The sequence below is a fragment of the Protopterus annectens genome, chromosome 1.part2 (genome assembly GCF_019279795.1).
Source record: "Protopterus annectens isolate FY-2018-M chromosome 1.part2, PAN1.0, whole genome shotgun sequence".
Classification (NCBI taxonomy): domain Eukaryota; kingdom Metazoa; phylum Chordata; order Ceratodontiformes; family Protopteridae; genus Protopterus; species Protopterus annectens.
Window position 1 is genome coordinate 720,296,071 of NC_056727.1, and position 16,652 is coordinate 720,312,722.

General features: G+C 42.3%; 1 protein-coding gene across 1 annotated transcript in view; it reads left to right on the top strand.

Moving 5' to 3' along the window:
* AHCTF1 (AT-hook containing transcription factor 1) overlaps positions 1 to 16,652 on the top strand; it is a 2,707,103-nt gene that overhangs the window by 1,509,837 nt on the left and 1,180,614 nt on the right. The window contains exons 19-20 of the mRNA XM_044058692.1: positions 5,093 to 5,216; positions 5,312 to 5,368. Of these exons, the coding sequence (XP_043914627.1) occupies positions 5,093 to 5,216; positions 5,312 to 5,368 (181 nt within the window). The remainder of the gene's footprint in view (positions 1 to 5,092; positions 5,217 to 5,311; positions 5,369 to 16,652) is intronic.

Below are 16,652 nucleotides of genomic sequence, written 5' to 3' on the forward strand. Positions count from 1 at the left end.
TATGCCTAAGGAAGGAGATCCTTAAGTGGTTGTATCAAGTCGTTCTTAACCCAGGTCTTCCATTGTAACCCCTCACTCCAGTCCAGGAGATGTACACAGATGCCTCAGACCTGAGCTGGGGAGCTGCTATGTGCAGTGTGAAGGTGCAAGGCACATGGATAGGTGCCTTCAAGTGGGAACACATCAACTTCAGAGAAATGAGGGCCATCATCCTTGCTCTGAGGACCTTCGGGCACATTTGGAAGCAAGGCCATTTGAAGTTGTTCACAGACAACGCTGCAGTTCTCTGGTATGTGAACAAATGGGGGGGGGGCAAAATCTTACTTGCTATGCAAACTTGCACTCCATGCCTGGGAATTAGCAGCCCAACATGGAGTCACCCTGCAAGCAGTTTATATTCCATCAGCTCAGAAGTGTCAGGCAGACACCTTGAGCAGGTCCATCTCGCAATCCCATGAGTGGATGTTTCACAGGGATGTGTTCCTGGACATAGTCCAGAAGTGGGGTACACATCAGTTAGATCTGTTTGCCTCCCCTCTGAACAGACAACTTCCCCTCTTTTTTACCAGGGCACCCATCCCTCTAGTGAGGGCAACGGATGCTTTTTCTATCTTATAGAAGAGGATGTTTCTCTATCCATCCCCCCTTCCCACTCTAACAAAAAGTCCTGTTGAAAATTCAGCAGGACAAACCAAAAATCTTACTGACTCCCACTTGGCCAAGACAGCATTGGTTTCCCTCTCCTTCTGCATTTAGCCAGGGGCAATCATAACAAGCTACCTCACAGAGTGGGCCTTCTCACACAGGACAAGGGATCCTAATCCATCCCCACTTGGAATCTTAACCCTGTGAGTAATAGAGTTTTGATTCCTTTCAGACACCTTTACACTGAGGATGTGCTTAGTGCCCTGTAGGAGGCCAGGAAACCCAAACTAGGAGATCTCATTTTTCCAAATGGAAAAGATTGTCTAGTTGGTGTCTTCAAAGACAACTAGACCCATTTCACAGAGTGGTCCCTACACTAGTGCTGTCCTCTTTGTGTGAATTGTTGCAAGCAGGGCTGGCATATTCTTCTGTTAAGGCCCACCTAGCTGCTGTTTTGGCTTATCTGCACCTCGACCCTCTTTTTGCCTCCCGATTTCCAGTGAAGTTATTCCTTAAGGGAGTACTGCACTCCAGGCCACCCAGGAGGCCAGTTTCACCCCTCATGGGACCTGGACTACGTTTGAGAAGCTCACGGTTGCCCCTTTTGAACTAGCATCAAAAGCCCCTGTAAAATATTGCACTGTGCTTTTGGTGGCACTGACATCAGCCAAGAGGGTGTCAGAGCTCCAGGCCCACATGGTCACACCACCTTTTCTAATCTTCCACAAGGATAGAGTGACCCTAAGGACCAACCCGTCCTTCATGCCTAAAGCGGTCAATGAGTTGTCCCTGAAGCAATGTATTCACCTCCCCCCACCTTTTTCCCCACATCTCCAGAATGACAGTGAGAGAGTTTTGCATTCCCTTGATGTTCCCTTAGGAGATTAGAGCAATTGTTTTTCTCCTTTCACCCCAAAGCTCTGGGAAAAGCAGTGACAAAGCATACTGTTTCTTCCCGGATTTTCAAGCCCATTTCATTTTATGACATGTACTATGGCAAACACTTAACCTCAAAAATTAAAACCCATTCGACTACAACCATGGCCCCATCTGGAGCCTTTTTCAAAGGGCTGGACACTGCCTCCATTCTAGAAGCAGCTACCTAGACATCTGTCCATACCTTCACCAAACACTACAAACTGGACCACATTTCCAGGTCTAGAGCAGGGTTTGCTAGGGCAATCCTGCATGGGTTCTTGGAAAACATTTCATGGTTTAGGCCTTCAATTTCAGTCAGATGTGTGGTAGAATCTTTTTACATGTACGATAGTGTTGTCAGGGAGCAGTTCCATACCACCCTCCTCTTCTTTTTGAGCTTTGGCACTCCCCCAAAGGTTAAGAATACTGCAACATGGGAATAGAAAGACGTAGAATAATTGTCAAATCTTAGTATAACCATAGATGTCCTTGTCTTCTGTGTTGCAGTATTCTATCCCTCCCTCCTACCCTATATATATATATATATATATATATATATATATATATATATATATATATATATAAATATATATATAAATATAAATATATATATATATATATAAATATAATATATATATATATATATATATATATATATATATATATATTTATATTCATGTTTGTATAAATATGTATGTAAATGCCATCTTAGATGACACAGGACTTGTACAGCTGTCCTGGGACTTGAGTCTGACTTGGGGCATTCCGTTCTGAGGAAGGGTACGTGCACTTTAATGGCCCAGGTACCTTACGGCCAACATTAGACATCCCACAGACCTGCATTGACTAAAGCTTTTGTATACTGGCCAGAAATTCGGGTAGCTAAGCAGAGGATAATCCAAAGGTTAAGAATATTGCAGCATGGAAGAAAAGGACATCTATGGTTATGGTAGATTTTACAAAACTATTCTTTACGCAGGTATGGGACAGTGCTGCCTGAAGTGGGGGAAGGGGGATCGTCTGCATAGGTCTGCCTTCAGGTCTAGTCAGTTTTGATCCTCTCTGTATAGGAGGCTACTATGGATCTCCCCACACCTGCTGTCATGGTTTAGGCCTTCATTTTCAGTCAGATGTGTGGTGGAATCTTTTCACATGTACAGTAGTGTTGTCAGGGAGCATAACGTTATATCAATACCAAGTCTTCTGCATCTCTGTTATGTTTGTATATTACTACTTGTAGGCATATTCTGAACACAGCATCTTTATCCCAGCACCTAGTGTTTGCCTGCAACGTTCTTGATGAACCAGACATTGACCTTGCATCACTTTGTCCCTGCTGAAGGGCCTTCCACCTCTTCAGCTGCTGTGAGGAATTTGAGTTCCCACAGGCAATTATCTCTAACTGGTAATGAAAATATCTTTTTCCCACCTTTCAAGCCCTCCAAGCCTGATGAGTCCCGCTTTGGAGAAACACTAAGGCTATAAGTCGAGTCCCGCTTTGGAGAAACACAAAGGCTATAAGTCTATCTCACATTAGCTTATCGTCTCCCTTTTCCTTCATAAATGTCTTGTGTCTAGATAAGGAAGAGGAGGATAAATCTTGGTTCATTTCCGTGGTGACAGTTGTCAGGGATGCCATATATTTATCCTGGAATGAGCCAGACTCTGCTGTTAAAGTTCTGACGGACGATGATATTTTACAAGGCAAGAGAGTAAGATCCCGTCAAGGTACATTCAAGCGTTAAGCGTATGCAAGTTTTTTTAATCCAGTATAAAGTTTGCAGTATTGTCATTTTAGCCATTAGACCAGGATTGTGAAGGCATGGAAAAGATAGATAAGAATATTTTTCTCTGTTGCATTGAGGGCTTAGAATTGTCAACTATTTATTTTGCATGTCTTTATTTCCCTCCTTCCTTGTGAAGTGGGCAGTGGAGTAGTATTCCTCCGTATCAGCGGTGATCCTAATGGCATAGTTAAATCTGTCTTCATCTTGTAGAGTGGGCTTAAGTGAGACTCATTGCAATTTTGACTGTATTCTGTGATGAGTGCCTCAGTCTTGAGTGCATGCTTGTGCAGGATGGATGAGCTGTGGCTGTACTCTGTAGAATAGGCATTCAGACTAATTTTGGGTGATTCTTTCAGAGGAGTGTGCGTTTCAGACAGCCTTCAAAGTACCTGGACATTAGACTGGGACCTTCTGAGCCCCCTGCATTCTCTTTTTTATGGGCCATACCAGCACTCCCCCTCCCCAAGAAGTATGAGACATTAATAATCTATGCTGTTGTGTACTATTGATGCTGTTACTTTTGAAAGCTCAGGATTGTGGTAGCTCATTGAATTCTTTCTTTGATGTACAGCTGTCATAAAGATTTGTATGTGTAATTCGCAAGACTGAAGAGAGCAGTCACACAGACGCATACGGGGGGGGGATAAAAACCTCCTTAGAAAAATGCTTTGAAGTATATTGGGTACTTGTTGAATTTTGTGGTTGTTTTATGCCTTATTGTTAGAGTTCGTGAGTGTGGATCTCATATTTAGGTTATTACTTTCATGGAGTCAAAATCTGCTTTTTCCACAGAGCAAGGAAGACTCAATGGTTGCAGTCCTGACTCCTTCATTGCCCTCTGATCAAGACTGATTAAAACAAAATCCACTGAGGAGTTGCAGTCCTGAATGTGGCCCGAGACCGCTCTTGCAAATTTAGAAAACCACCACTCTTCATCTTGGGAAACCACTACAAAAAGAGCAGCTCTTAGCAAGGGCTTCTTTGAGACCAAGCCATCTTGGCAAAGCTCTTGGAAGACACCCATTGACACCCATTACTTTACTGTCAAAGGGCTCTTGGGGTCCTTCCAGCTTTGGACAGAGGCCATGGGTTCTGCTTTTACTTTTTATGGTTTTGAATAGATTATTTCAATTATCTTTTCCTGGATCTTAGTGACTTCAAGTGTATTGAGTTTATCACGTGCTAGATAGTAATATCCCTGGTAGTCATACCCAACCCCTTTTAATTCTGTGTTGGGCACCACTTCCAGTGTAAATTGCTGTTGTTTAGACTTTCCTTTTCATTGAGCATTTTCCAAGGTTTTGGTTATGATGGCAGAAGCCTTTTAAGCGGAGGTTCTCCATCTGTTGACCTCTTATTTCTTGATTTACACAAAATGTGCTTGCTTACTAATTGGGCAGGGGCAGTGTGATTGGCTTGGGGACTAAGTGTACTGCTGTACTCAGTAACATTCACAGCATGCACATAACACCAGGCATGGCTGTCCCTGACTTCTGGAGCTTTTGAAAAATGATGAACTCTCACCTGTGGTGTAGATGAGTCTATTTGCTAATACACCGAGGAGTATCACTCCATAGCTTAACTGGTGTGGAAAAATGTTTGTTATGGTATTTTTTTAGTTTGTTTCAGTTACATGCTTAAGATGTGAGAGATTGACTTAAATATTTATTTTTGATCTGCTGTAGTGCTTGAATGCTTAAAGTTCTGCTTGTTTATGGCTGTTCTGAATTTTTTTCCTTTAGAGGCAAGTGGTGTGGAGACTGCCTTATGGTCGATGGAATGATTTCCCAGTTCGGAGAGAGAATAGAAAAACTTTGGCGCAGGGATGATGGAGGAACCGGAAGATATCCCCCCTCAACATTACATGTATGGAAGATCAAAAAAATGTATATCTGTAAGTTTATGTGGCATTCCATGGAAGAGGTTGCAAGCCTGATTGAGGTTTCTTGTTTTTGTTCCAGGCTCTTCTTGATATTTACCTCCAGGAGAATGTGCAGGAGATGCAGAAGCATGCCGTTGTATCCTTTTTGTTTTGTTTTTTTCTGTAATAGTGATTGTGTAGTTTATACAAATTAGTAGCAAAGTTGCAATTTATCAGTGTTTATTTTACTTTTACTTTTCAAAAAAAGCTAGTAAGTATTAACTTATCTTCTATAGCATGTTTAAAAGCTTCTTAACATTCAAGGCAAAATATTGGCTTTGCACACATTTGAGGGATTTTTTTCTTTTAAGTATACAATATTTTTTTAGCCCAGAAATAAGCAATAAGGGACAAACAAGCCCTGTTAATCATGATGCTCAAATCCAGAAAGGGAAGGTGGTTCTTTAGAGGTGGGTAGATAGCCAGTAAAGAACAGTTTGACCAGACTGAGCTAGAAATCTGCCCTCCATTCAAAATGTGAAGAATTCTGTCTCCCTTGTCTTGCAGTGACTGTTAACAAGGCTGGGATTCAGAAACAGTACATTGCTGTACAAAACATTGCAAGGTGAGTGGTGATGTTTAGGATTAGGCCTACTTGGACCGACGTAAGCACAGTGATGCTACCCAGGAAAATGTCAGCATCATATGCAGATAACCAAATGACATGGAAATGAGTGGCATTATGAAAACAAGAGGAAGGATAAGTACAAATGGGCGTAAACAGTATGATGGAGTGATTTAAAAACATATAAAATTTGCACAGTGAAATGTGATGGGCAGCAAGTTGGTACACGATCATCTGTTCTTCAGATGAGATGTTAAACCAGGTGCCTCTCTGCATGAGTTGGTGGTAACTCTGGTGGATATAAAAGACCCCACAGCACGTATTGAAAAAAAGTTTGGGGAAGTTCCCTGACTAATTTTCCCATAATTAGTACGAGTATTGCCCCAAGTCTCCCCTGAAAAGCAGCAGCCTCTGAGATAAGGTGTGCTTGTGGCTCCCACCATTCTAGGGGCATTCCAGGATGCTTGTTGTGATTATCCTGTATTTGATCATATGATAGTGTTTCAGTTATCTGGATTGCCCATGGAGACCAGCCCTTTGTTTTAACTCAGGTTGGGGTACTTAAGGCTGAAGCTTCATATTTGGTCCTTTATTTCCTTTGTACTTGTATCCATTGGCAAGGAAAACAAGGAACTCATAAATTCAAGGATATAACTGGTGTGGTTTAAAAAAAGAGCTTTATTTTATTTTCTGTATCTGTGAAGTACAAACTTTCAGTGTTGAGGAATGTCTTGAGAGACAATTTCAGGGTTTTTTTAATATAAAATAAGGATAAAACAAAAGCTATAGCAGTAAACTATGATGTCCTGACTGAGTCACAGTTGCAGTATTCTTAACAGGTTGTAGCTCGCTGACATTTGGTTCGGCCAGGGTACCAAAGTTTACCCTCCTAAGGATGTACATTTGGATGATCTCAGCTCATAGGCATCACAGTGTAAAGTCAGACATGCGTATGAGATCATCAGACTATCTCACCACCAGCCCCAATGCAAGTAATTGCACCCAAAGGACTGTAATAGTTTGGTCTCAGTACCATAGCTTCGCTTGTCTGATCAGATAAGTACCATATTGGGGAGCCTTTCTTCTTAGCTTTTAACTGTTTTGCTAATTTTTGTTAGGTGTCAGGTAGCATGGGTAAAAGTTCCATACAAAGACTTGTATACGAAGTGCCTATTCTGTCCAGACTCTGAACAAGACTATAAATTCTGCTCCATCTGTCAGTAATTCATTCCTAAAACCCTGTGGTCTAGGCTATCCACATTTAATACCTTCCTCAAAACCGAATGTCTAAAACACTTAACCCACTCCACTATGTTGGAAGGCCCAGATATCCTCCTGCCTAAGAAAAAAATTTAATAAAGGACCTAGAAAGGATTCTCCTGCTGTCATCTCAGGATCAGATGTACCTGCTGAGGTGGTTGAACCAATGATATGCAAATCGTGTTCTCATGAGTCCTGTACAAGTGACCCCATGGGAGGCTGGTGTGGCTCCTGAGGCCTTACAGACAACTGAGCCTTCTGATGAACCGTGACTCATATCTGAGGGCCCTTGAGGAATCCCTCAGATTCTTGTATAGGTACAGATTCCCAGTTCCTTGATAGAAATGCTCCAAGGCTTAGAACCCCAAACTTATCCAGGTGGATATCACTCCTAAAAAAAAAAAAAGCAAAAACTTAAACATGTGACATCTCCTTCTGCATCCAGTGAGAAAGAGTGGAATTTTTCTCCGGGATTATTCATGGGAATTATGTCTCTGTGAAACTGCCTTCCTTTGTGACTCAGCCTTGTCAGGCCACACCACACACACTGAAGCCTAGATTCTTCTACCTCTGATGAGGAACTGGATAGTATCTTGACTACTCATTCTAGTTGCACTCTCCAGAACAGATTGCCTCAGATGAGGGAGACTCTCTAGATTCCCCCTTGGAAGAGTCCGTCTTTGGAGAAACCTTACAAAGCATGATGAAACTTTTTGAGTGGCAATCCAGACAGGTGTCTGAGGTGCAAAGTGGATATTGCAAATTACTAGAAATGGGTACTGTTGCTCTTATTTCAGCTTCCTCAGCACTAGATGCTTGCCCGAGTGCCTTTCAGGCCAAAACTCCATCCCTGGATTCTCAGCCTCTTCTTCATAAAGGCCTGCTAGATTCTACAGAGGTCATAATGAACTTCAGTACCTTTATTATAAAAAAAAGGAAAAAAAAGTTTATCTGGCCTCAGACAAACCTAAGCTGCTCCCTAGCACCAGTGTTCTCCCCATTGTTAAGGATAGTTGAGCAATGGACAGGTAGGCTAAGAAAGTGAATACCTCCTCCACTTCAGCTTTCAGAGCTATAAACTACCAAACTCAAATGAATAAATACTTACTTTCTGTGCTGCAGTCCTTAAGCAAGGCCATCTAAGTCCCAGACTCCTGAGTCAAAGTAGCATATGCAATCTCTAATAGCCCAGGCTTCTTAAATAGCCAGACACAGCATAAAATGCAGCTATGATGCTGTGGATGCCTCTGCCAGGGCAGCTGCCATTGGTTCAGTGATCAGATGGTATGCCTGGCCAATGTATCCCAGAAGATTTCATGTCTAAGATCTTAGACTCTTCCCTTGGATAAGTGTCTCTCTTTTTTTTTTTTTTTTTTTTTTATCACAAGCTGCCAGTCTGTTCAAGGCTTTGCAGGAACAGGGCAAGACAATGAAAGATTGTCATCAGATTCTGCTGTCTACAGTACCCAGATACCATAGGAATTATTCAGCAAAATCTTCCTCCTTCACCAAGAGATGTCCTAAGAACTCCTCATAGGCAAAGGAAAATTTCTAAGAAAAGATTCCCTAGAAAACAACTGAGGAATACCCCTCCTGGGAGGCCTCATTTTGATAGTGGACCCCAGTGTCTATATTCCACCCAGTGTCCCTCTCCAAAACAACTCTCCCTTTCTGGGAAGCATTAACATCAGACAAGTGGGTCTTGAGCATTGCCAAAGAGGGTTACTCCATGCTTGGGAAGGCAGCCCCACTTCCAGTGGGAATAGCCCCTCCTCCTGACAACCATATACTCCTGCTAGAACCCATCATGTAAGAATTACTGGCCCAGGGAACCATAGAAGAGGTCCCCCCACCCTATTCAGGAAAGGCATTTTACCGCAGGATCAACATTTTCCCAAGAAGAGAGTCACTGGAGACCTATCCTGGACCTTTCCAGGTTAAACACCTTTTTGAGATCCTCCTTCCAAATGCTGTCCTTACAAACTTACTTTTTCTATTTCCTCAAGCTTTTCTAGTATCCTTAGACCTTAAAGGATGCTTATCTTTATATTTCTGTCTGCCCTCCCTGCAGAAAATTTCTCAGGTTTTATACTGGGTCATCACACTTTCAGTTAACTGCTTTGTCCTTTAGGCTTTCCGTAGCTCCAAGGGTTTTCAGTGTCTGGCTCCAGTAGAGGCATTTGCCACACTCAGGACATACAAAACTCCCCTTACCTGGATGACTCTCTACTTCAGGCTTTATCCAGGGGTACTCTTCTAAATCATCTCCATTACACTGTATGACTTTTGACTCTCATGGAGTTCACCATCACTTACAAAAAATACAGCTCATTCCCATCCAACAGCTGAGATGCAATCTTTTTCTGGTATCTAATATAGACACATCTGCCATGCAGGCTTCTTTTCAGAAGGCCACCTCTCTAGCCCCCAAGTTCTTAATGCTTTCCAGCGAGGATCATTGCTTGGCCAGACAAGCTCAGGGCCCTGGGGCTCATGGCTGCCACCATCCTTATGCTGCTTGTCGCCAGACTCTGAGGAAAAGACAGTGCTGTCTGAAGACAGTGTGGTCCCAGCACTTTCACCCTCTCGATACCTATTTTCCTTTTCTTTCTGGCTTCAAGAAGGAACTCCTTTGGTGGAGCAACCCAGCTTATGCTCAGTCCAAGTCTTCCATTCACTCCTGCCCCACACAGCCAAGTCCTGCTTGTGGATGCTTTAGACAGGACAAGGGAGGCTTAGACAGGAGACCACAGAGTCCAATTGGAGTAGCCTGCCCGTGTTCGCAAAGAGCATATCAACTTAAAGGAAGTGAGAGCACTTTACAAGCCCTACAGACTTTCTCACATCTTTGCAAACCAGGCTTTCTGCTGGTGCACATGGACAGCACCACAGTGATGTGGCACACAAATAAGCAGGAAGGCACAGGATCCTATCCCCTATGCAGGCTGTCAACTGAATCTTCATTTAACAGTGACACATATCCCCTCCGAGCAGAATGTATTGGCAGACTGTCTAAGCAGGGACTTGGAGGACCATCATGACTGGTCATTAAACACAGAGGTGTTCAAATCTATAACTTTCAGATTCAGATGGGGACCCCTCAGACCTCTCTGTCTGTGTTGAGCATCACCTGCTCCCACTTTTCTGCACAAGAAATCTCATCACCTCTTGCTTGGAGGACAGGTCCCTTCTCCTTCCAGTGGATAGGAGAGTTTCTTTATGCATAGCCCCCTCTACTTCTGCTCCAAAGGTTCAATGTTTAGAAGGACTCTCCAAAAAACTCCTGCTTCTGGCACTTTTCTAACCAAGACCACACTGGTTCCTGCTCCTGTTTCACCTATCAAAGGGAAATTATTGGAGAATCCTTCCAAAGCCAGATCTAATCATGTAGCACAATGGGATAAAGAAGTTGCCCTAGCTGACCTCTTTTAGTCTAACCCTCTGGATGATAGCATTCTAATCCCCACAAGATGCAATTTTTCTGAAGAGGTTGTTTAAATCCTACAAGAGGCCAGGAAACCTTACACCAGGAAGTCTTAACAGCCAAGTGGAGGAGATTATCATCTTGTGCCTTAAGCTCAAATTGCAACCCCTTCTATTGAACACCCCCAGAGTACTGCAATACTTATGTGATTTATTGCATTCAGGGTTGGCCTACTCTTCCATTTAAGGCTCACTTATCTGCCATTAATGCTTGTTTACCTTTGTTGCCCCCTCTCGTGTTCAGGACAGAGGTTAAACTTTTCTTGAAGAGAGCTTTACATCTTAAACCCCTAAGGAACCCTGTCACCCCACCATGGTCCATAATTTTGTTTTGGAAAAACTCACGTACCCACTTTTTGAACTGTCTGCTTCAGTTGCTCTCAAATTCTCCTGTGAAAAAAAACTGTGCTCCTCCTTGCCTTGACTTCAGCCCACAGGGTTTCAGAACTCCATGTTGTTATGACTGTTCCACCCTTCCTCATTTTCCACAAAGACAGGGTAAACCCAATCCGTCTTTCATGCCAGAAGTGGTTAGTGAGCTTATGCTCAACCAAGCAAGCAGTCAATCTGCATACCTTTTTCTCAACCCCCAAAACAGGGGAGAAAGAGTATTACACTCTTTAGACATTCAGACAGTTGAGGATTTACTTGGACAAAACTAAGAATATCAGAAAAAGATTGTATGTTAATTTCCTTTATGGATTCCAGGTTAACGCAACCACTTTCCAATTTGTTGCTTCCCAGATCTCAAAGGTTTTTTTCCTTCTGCTACTTTCACCACGGAAAACCTTCACCCATGTGGCCAAAAACACACTCCACTTGAGCAGTGGCTTTGTGAGGTGCTTTCTACAAGGGGTTGGATACAGGTACATTTTAGAAGCCGCTACCTTGGTAATCTGTTCACACCTTCGCAAAACATTACAAGCTAGATGCCTTTTCCAGGTCCAAAGCAGTATTTGCCAAAACTGTTCTGTCTGACATCCTGGACTGTTTGATTGCTATTTCCTCTTAAACCTACCACGCTTCATTCTCTGTCTACCGCTCTGGAAATCACCCATCTGGTAAGAATACTGCAACAGTGACTCAGTCAAGGCATAGTACAGTGGTATAACAACTTAACGTAACAGTAGATGTCGTACTGATCACTGTTGGAGTATTTCTTCCTTCTCACCTTATCCCCCTTCTCTTTTTCTTCTTATTGGCACATACACTATGCTTTATACACAGACACACACACACACACACACACACACACACACACACAGACACACACACACACACACACAGACACACACACAGACACACACACAGACACACACACAGACACACACACAGACACACACACACACACAGACACAGACACACACACACACACACACACACACACACACACTCAATATTCCAGGAATTTACAGCCCTTCTGAGAGGGAACTTGCTTAACCTTTTTCAAACTAAACTACTCCTAGCTGACCTACATCCTTCCTTGTTTTTCTTCAGGCTGCTGCTGGCTTGGAGGTGGTCTGGGGATCTCATATGTACATCCACCTTTATACCCCAACACCTAAGAGGTGAAGTCGTCATCCAAGCGTACGTCCTAGGAAGTTAAAACTCTGGTACCCCGGCTGGACATTGAGTTACAACCCATTTGTTAATACTGTGACAGTGATCAGTAGGACATCCACTATTATATGTTCTTGCAAAACTGTACTTTCACACCTGAGTTGGTTCTACAGTACTGTATTTATGGGGATATGAGAAGATGAAGTCCATTAGAGCCAGCCTTTAAATATGTTTAAGCAATTTGTAGTTATTGCATGTTTGGTTTGCACAAGTATGTAAATTTTCATGGATACATTCATATAGTAAGCTACGAGTTATACCTCAGTAGGGATTGATGCATTGTCAGTAATTTTGTTTACAACTTTGCCGTGATTGTTTTCAATTAATGTGTACAGCCTCCTTTAGCAGTCCAGTTCCCAAGCTCATCTCATCCAGCCTTGTTAGTACATATTAATTGAGATATGACTTGGTTTCATTTTCTTTCTTAAGACTTGGTAAGCTCATTGATTCTTTATTATCTTTTTCCTTTTAGAATGCCTTGTTAAGTATTATATAATCTATCATTCACTTAACAGTTTTCATTTTAAGACGGGAACTGTAAAGATAAAACATTCTCTCTTACTTTTTTGCTTAATAGTAATAAGCTGTTAACATTATCAGTTTTGTGTACTCTACTTAAGAATGAACTGTTATTGATCTTCACAGACCCAAGCAATGCAGATACAACATACTTTGTCTAATTAAAAATAATCCCACCAAAGATTTAACATACACATTCCCCTTACCCACGTCACAGGGATATGACTGTTCTTGTACTGTGTCTCCACTGTTAGGTGTCATCACCTGTCAGACCTTTCAGGCTGCTGTGCCTCCCCGTAGTTGTTAATGATACCACTGCATTGACTTTAGTGAATTACATGAAATCATTCCATTCACAGAAGCTTGGAAAGTGTCAGCCTCATTGCACATCCGATGCTTTCCATACTCTGCTCAGTCATTCAGTTTAAGCAGATTTTCAAGATAGCTAGCCTGGTGAAAAGCATGAAATACAAGTAGTTATCACAATGTAAAATAGCCCTTGCTCAGCATCCCATACCCTTCAACCAATTTCTTTTTTGCACAGTAAATACTCCAGTGGCTTTCGTAGTATTTACTTTCATTGTACTTAAAGATATAAACTGCATCTCCAAGACATTGAGTTAGATATTGCGCAGAGTAGTACTCTGGCTGTCTACTTTAATCCAGCATTGTCATTGTCACCAACCTTGCCAGCTATTTCCTTTTACTATCCTTAACATGGCCAAGCCCATATAGGTTTAAATCTACTAATGGTGTTGCAGACTATACTCAGGTTGTTCAGTCATTGATCACTGTTGCAATAGCCTAAGCTAAATTGGGTCCTAACCCCAGTGGGACTTTCAGCTTTCAAGGCTAAAAGGCACGTTTCATGAATTCCAACTGTCAGAAGCTCAAGCAGATCTCCATATAAAGACAGTGGGATTACAAAAATCTTCAGATTTTTTTTTTTTTTGCTGCAGAAAAGTGCTCCTTCAGGACCCATGAAACTGTCACTTTGCTAACAAGCCTTCAAGACTAGGCAGGTATGTCCTGTGTTGGAAATTCATACACCGATTTCAGTTTTCTGAGGAAAACATTTTTTTCTGACTGAAATATGTGCTTTTGCTAGGAAACGTATTGTTTTTTTAAAGTGCCATTATATTTCTAAAGGGCTGTGTATGTAAATACCTATGTGAACATTTTGTGAAGAATTTTTTTTGACAGAGATTTTTACTCGAGTTTTGTGTTTGCACATTAAGGACAGGGTACTGTTGCAGTAATAATTCAATGAGTTTTCCTTGCTGTTGCAGCCCATAGCCGTCCTGAGTACCAGAGATTTAACTCCCTCCTCGTGGATTGGCAGATGTCCTGCACATGACATTAGGAAGTCTATGTGTAAGGTTTGTTGGTCAGCATCATCTTACAGCTCATGCTTGATGACAGAGCCTGAAACATTTGTATTGTAGAGTACATTGGTTGGTCCAAAGACCAGAGAACTACTAAAAGCTAAATGCGGTGTTGGGGAAAAAAATTTAATTCTCTTATGTGCATTTCATTGTGTGCCCTTTGGAGCCTAAAATGTCTCCTAACCCCGTTGCAACTTGCAGAAATCAAAGGACAAGGGTTGTTGTTTGGGTCCTAGACCGTTTTGAAGGCCACAACTTCCAAATTCCATTTTTGGACTTCAGATGGGGGGGGGGGGGTGCAGACTGTGCACAAGCCACGTTCTAGTCCCAGTACTTCAAGACGCCACACCTAATACCAAATCTAAGGCAAACTCCAAAAGGATGTTTACTGCCATGCCTCAGCCTAGGCCTTCAGGCTGCCAACCTCCACAGGCATACCAGCAGGGTCTACTTAAACTGGCTGAGAATTTACTTAACATTGTAGTATAAAGACAGCACAATCCTACCAGACCACTTCAAATTCTTATGAAGATGAATCGGTTTATGTAGACCAGTTGTATATAGGCTAATATGCTGATTTGGATTTAGAGGATGTCCTAGCCTCTGCTTCACCACCTTGAGGACATAGCTTTTGAGGAAACTCTTCAGAAGATGAAACAGTATTTCCATTGGGATACTCAGGATTGCCCACAGTGTAAAAAGAGGGTGAGAGAATTTCTTAAGCTCCTTGAGCATAAACGGTTGGCAGTTCCTCTAGTATTGAAAGCTGTGGATAATATTATTGCTGACTCATCTTTGCAGCCGGACTCCCAACCACCTGGTACATGGAAGCCAGACCATTTTACAGGGTTCTGGATTCAAACACCTATTTAGTAATCTTCTTGCGGATCCTGAAGTCATGACTCACTGTCTTAAGGGAGTTAAGGGCAGCACTTTCAGGAACTCATTGCCTAATGATGGAAAGGAGAACTCTAGATCATTTTGGTAAAAAGGTCTATAAATCTGCCACCTTGGCTGTGAGAGCTCTCATTTGCCACTTTCATATGTTTAAATACCAGGAAACCCTTATGGGCCATATGAAAGAAACTGGAGGGGTTAGAAGACATAGCTCTCTCAAGAGTTGCTGGACGTCTGCAACCTCATTTATCAGGTTGCAAAGCACTCGTTACATTGTGGCTATGATGCTCTAGAAGCATCTAGCAGGATGGCTGCCCTTGGGTTGGTTATATGTAGGCATGTCTGGTTAAGACAGCCGTCTCTTCCAGATCCTGTTAAGTCTGAGATAGATGCTCTTCTAGACAAGGAATTTTTGCTTGGACCCAAAGCAGAGGCTATTTTCAAGCAAGTCATTGCACCCAAAGGACTGTAATAGTTTGGTCTCTGTACCATAGCTTCGCTTGTCTCATCAGATAAGTACCATATTGGGGGGCCTTTCTTCTTAGCTTTTAACTGTTTTGCTAATTTTTGTTAGGTGTCAGGTAGCAGGGGTAAAAATTCCATACAAAAGCTTGCATACCAAGTGCCTATTCTGTCCAGGCTCTGAACAAGACTATAAATTCTGCTCCATCTGTTAGTAATTCGTTCCTAAAACCCTATGGTCTAGGCTATCCACACTTAATATCTTCCTCAAAACCGAACGTCTAAAACACTTGACCCACTCCACCATGTTGGAAGGTCCAGATGTCCTCCTGCCGAAGAAAAAAATTTAATAAAGGACCTAGAAAGGATTCTCCTGCTGTCATCTCAGGATCAGATGTACCTGCTGAGGTTGTTGAACCAATGATATGCAAATCGTGTTCTCATGAGCCCTGTACAAGTGACCCCATGGGAGGCTGGTATGGCTCCTGAGACTTTGCAGACAACTGAGCCTTCTGATGAACTGTGACTCATATCTGAGGGCCCGTGAGGAATTCCTCAGATTCTTGTATAGGTAGAGATTCCCAGTTCCCTGATAGAAATGCTCCAAGGCTTAGAACCCCAAACTTATTCAGGTGGATGTCACTCCTAAAAAAAAAAATAAATAAAATAATAAAAGCACAAACTTAAACATGTGCCATCTCCTTCTGCGTCCAGTGAGAAAGAATGGAATTCTTCTCCTGGATTATTCAAGGGAGGAAAAAGCTAAATTGATTTAGACTGTCAAGGACTTTCTGCAGGTTATTTGCAAAGGTTTAGCAGAAACTGTTCTAAATCCTGGTCCTTTCCCCCCTTTCATCAAAGGCAAAGAGGGAAAAGGCATAGAAGGGATAGACTGATGAGGCAAAATAAAATATGGCAGTTTGAATCTACTTCCAGCCCCAGTGGACCCTGATCTCAGTGGCCCAGAAGGGATCATCTGTGACTCGGCTGGTTCCATCTCTGCCCCCTCTCCCTTAATTCCCACCTAACTTTTCCTGTCCCTCATTCCTCTTATCCAGTTAAATTAAGAGGAAGGTTAACTGTATTCCTTCAGTGAGAAAAAAATTACCAAAGACAAATGGGTTCTGTTTATAAAGTCTGGTTACAAACTCTCCTTGCTTCCCTCCCAAAGTCTGCTGGCATTCCTTCCA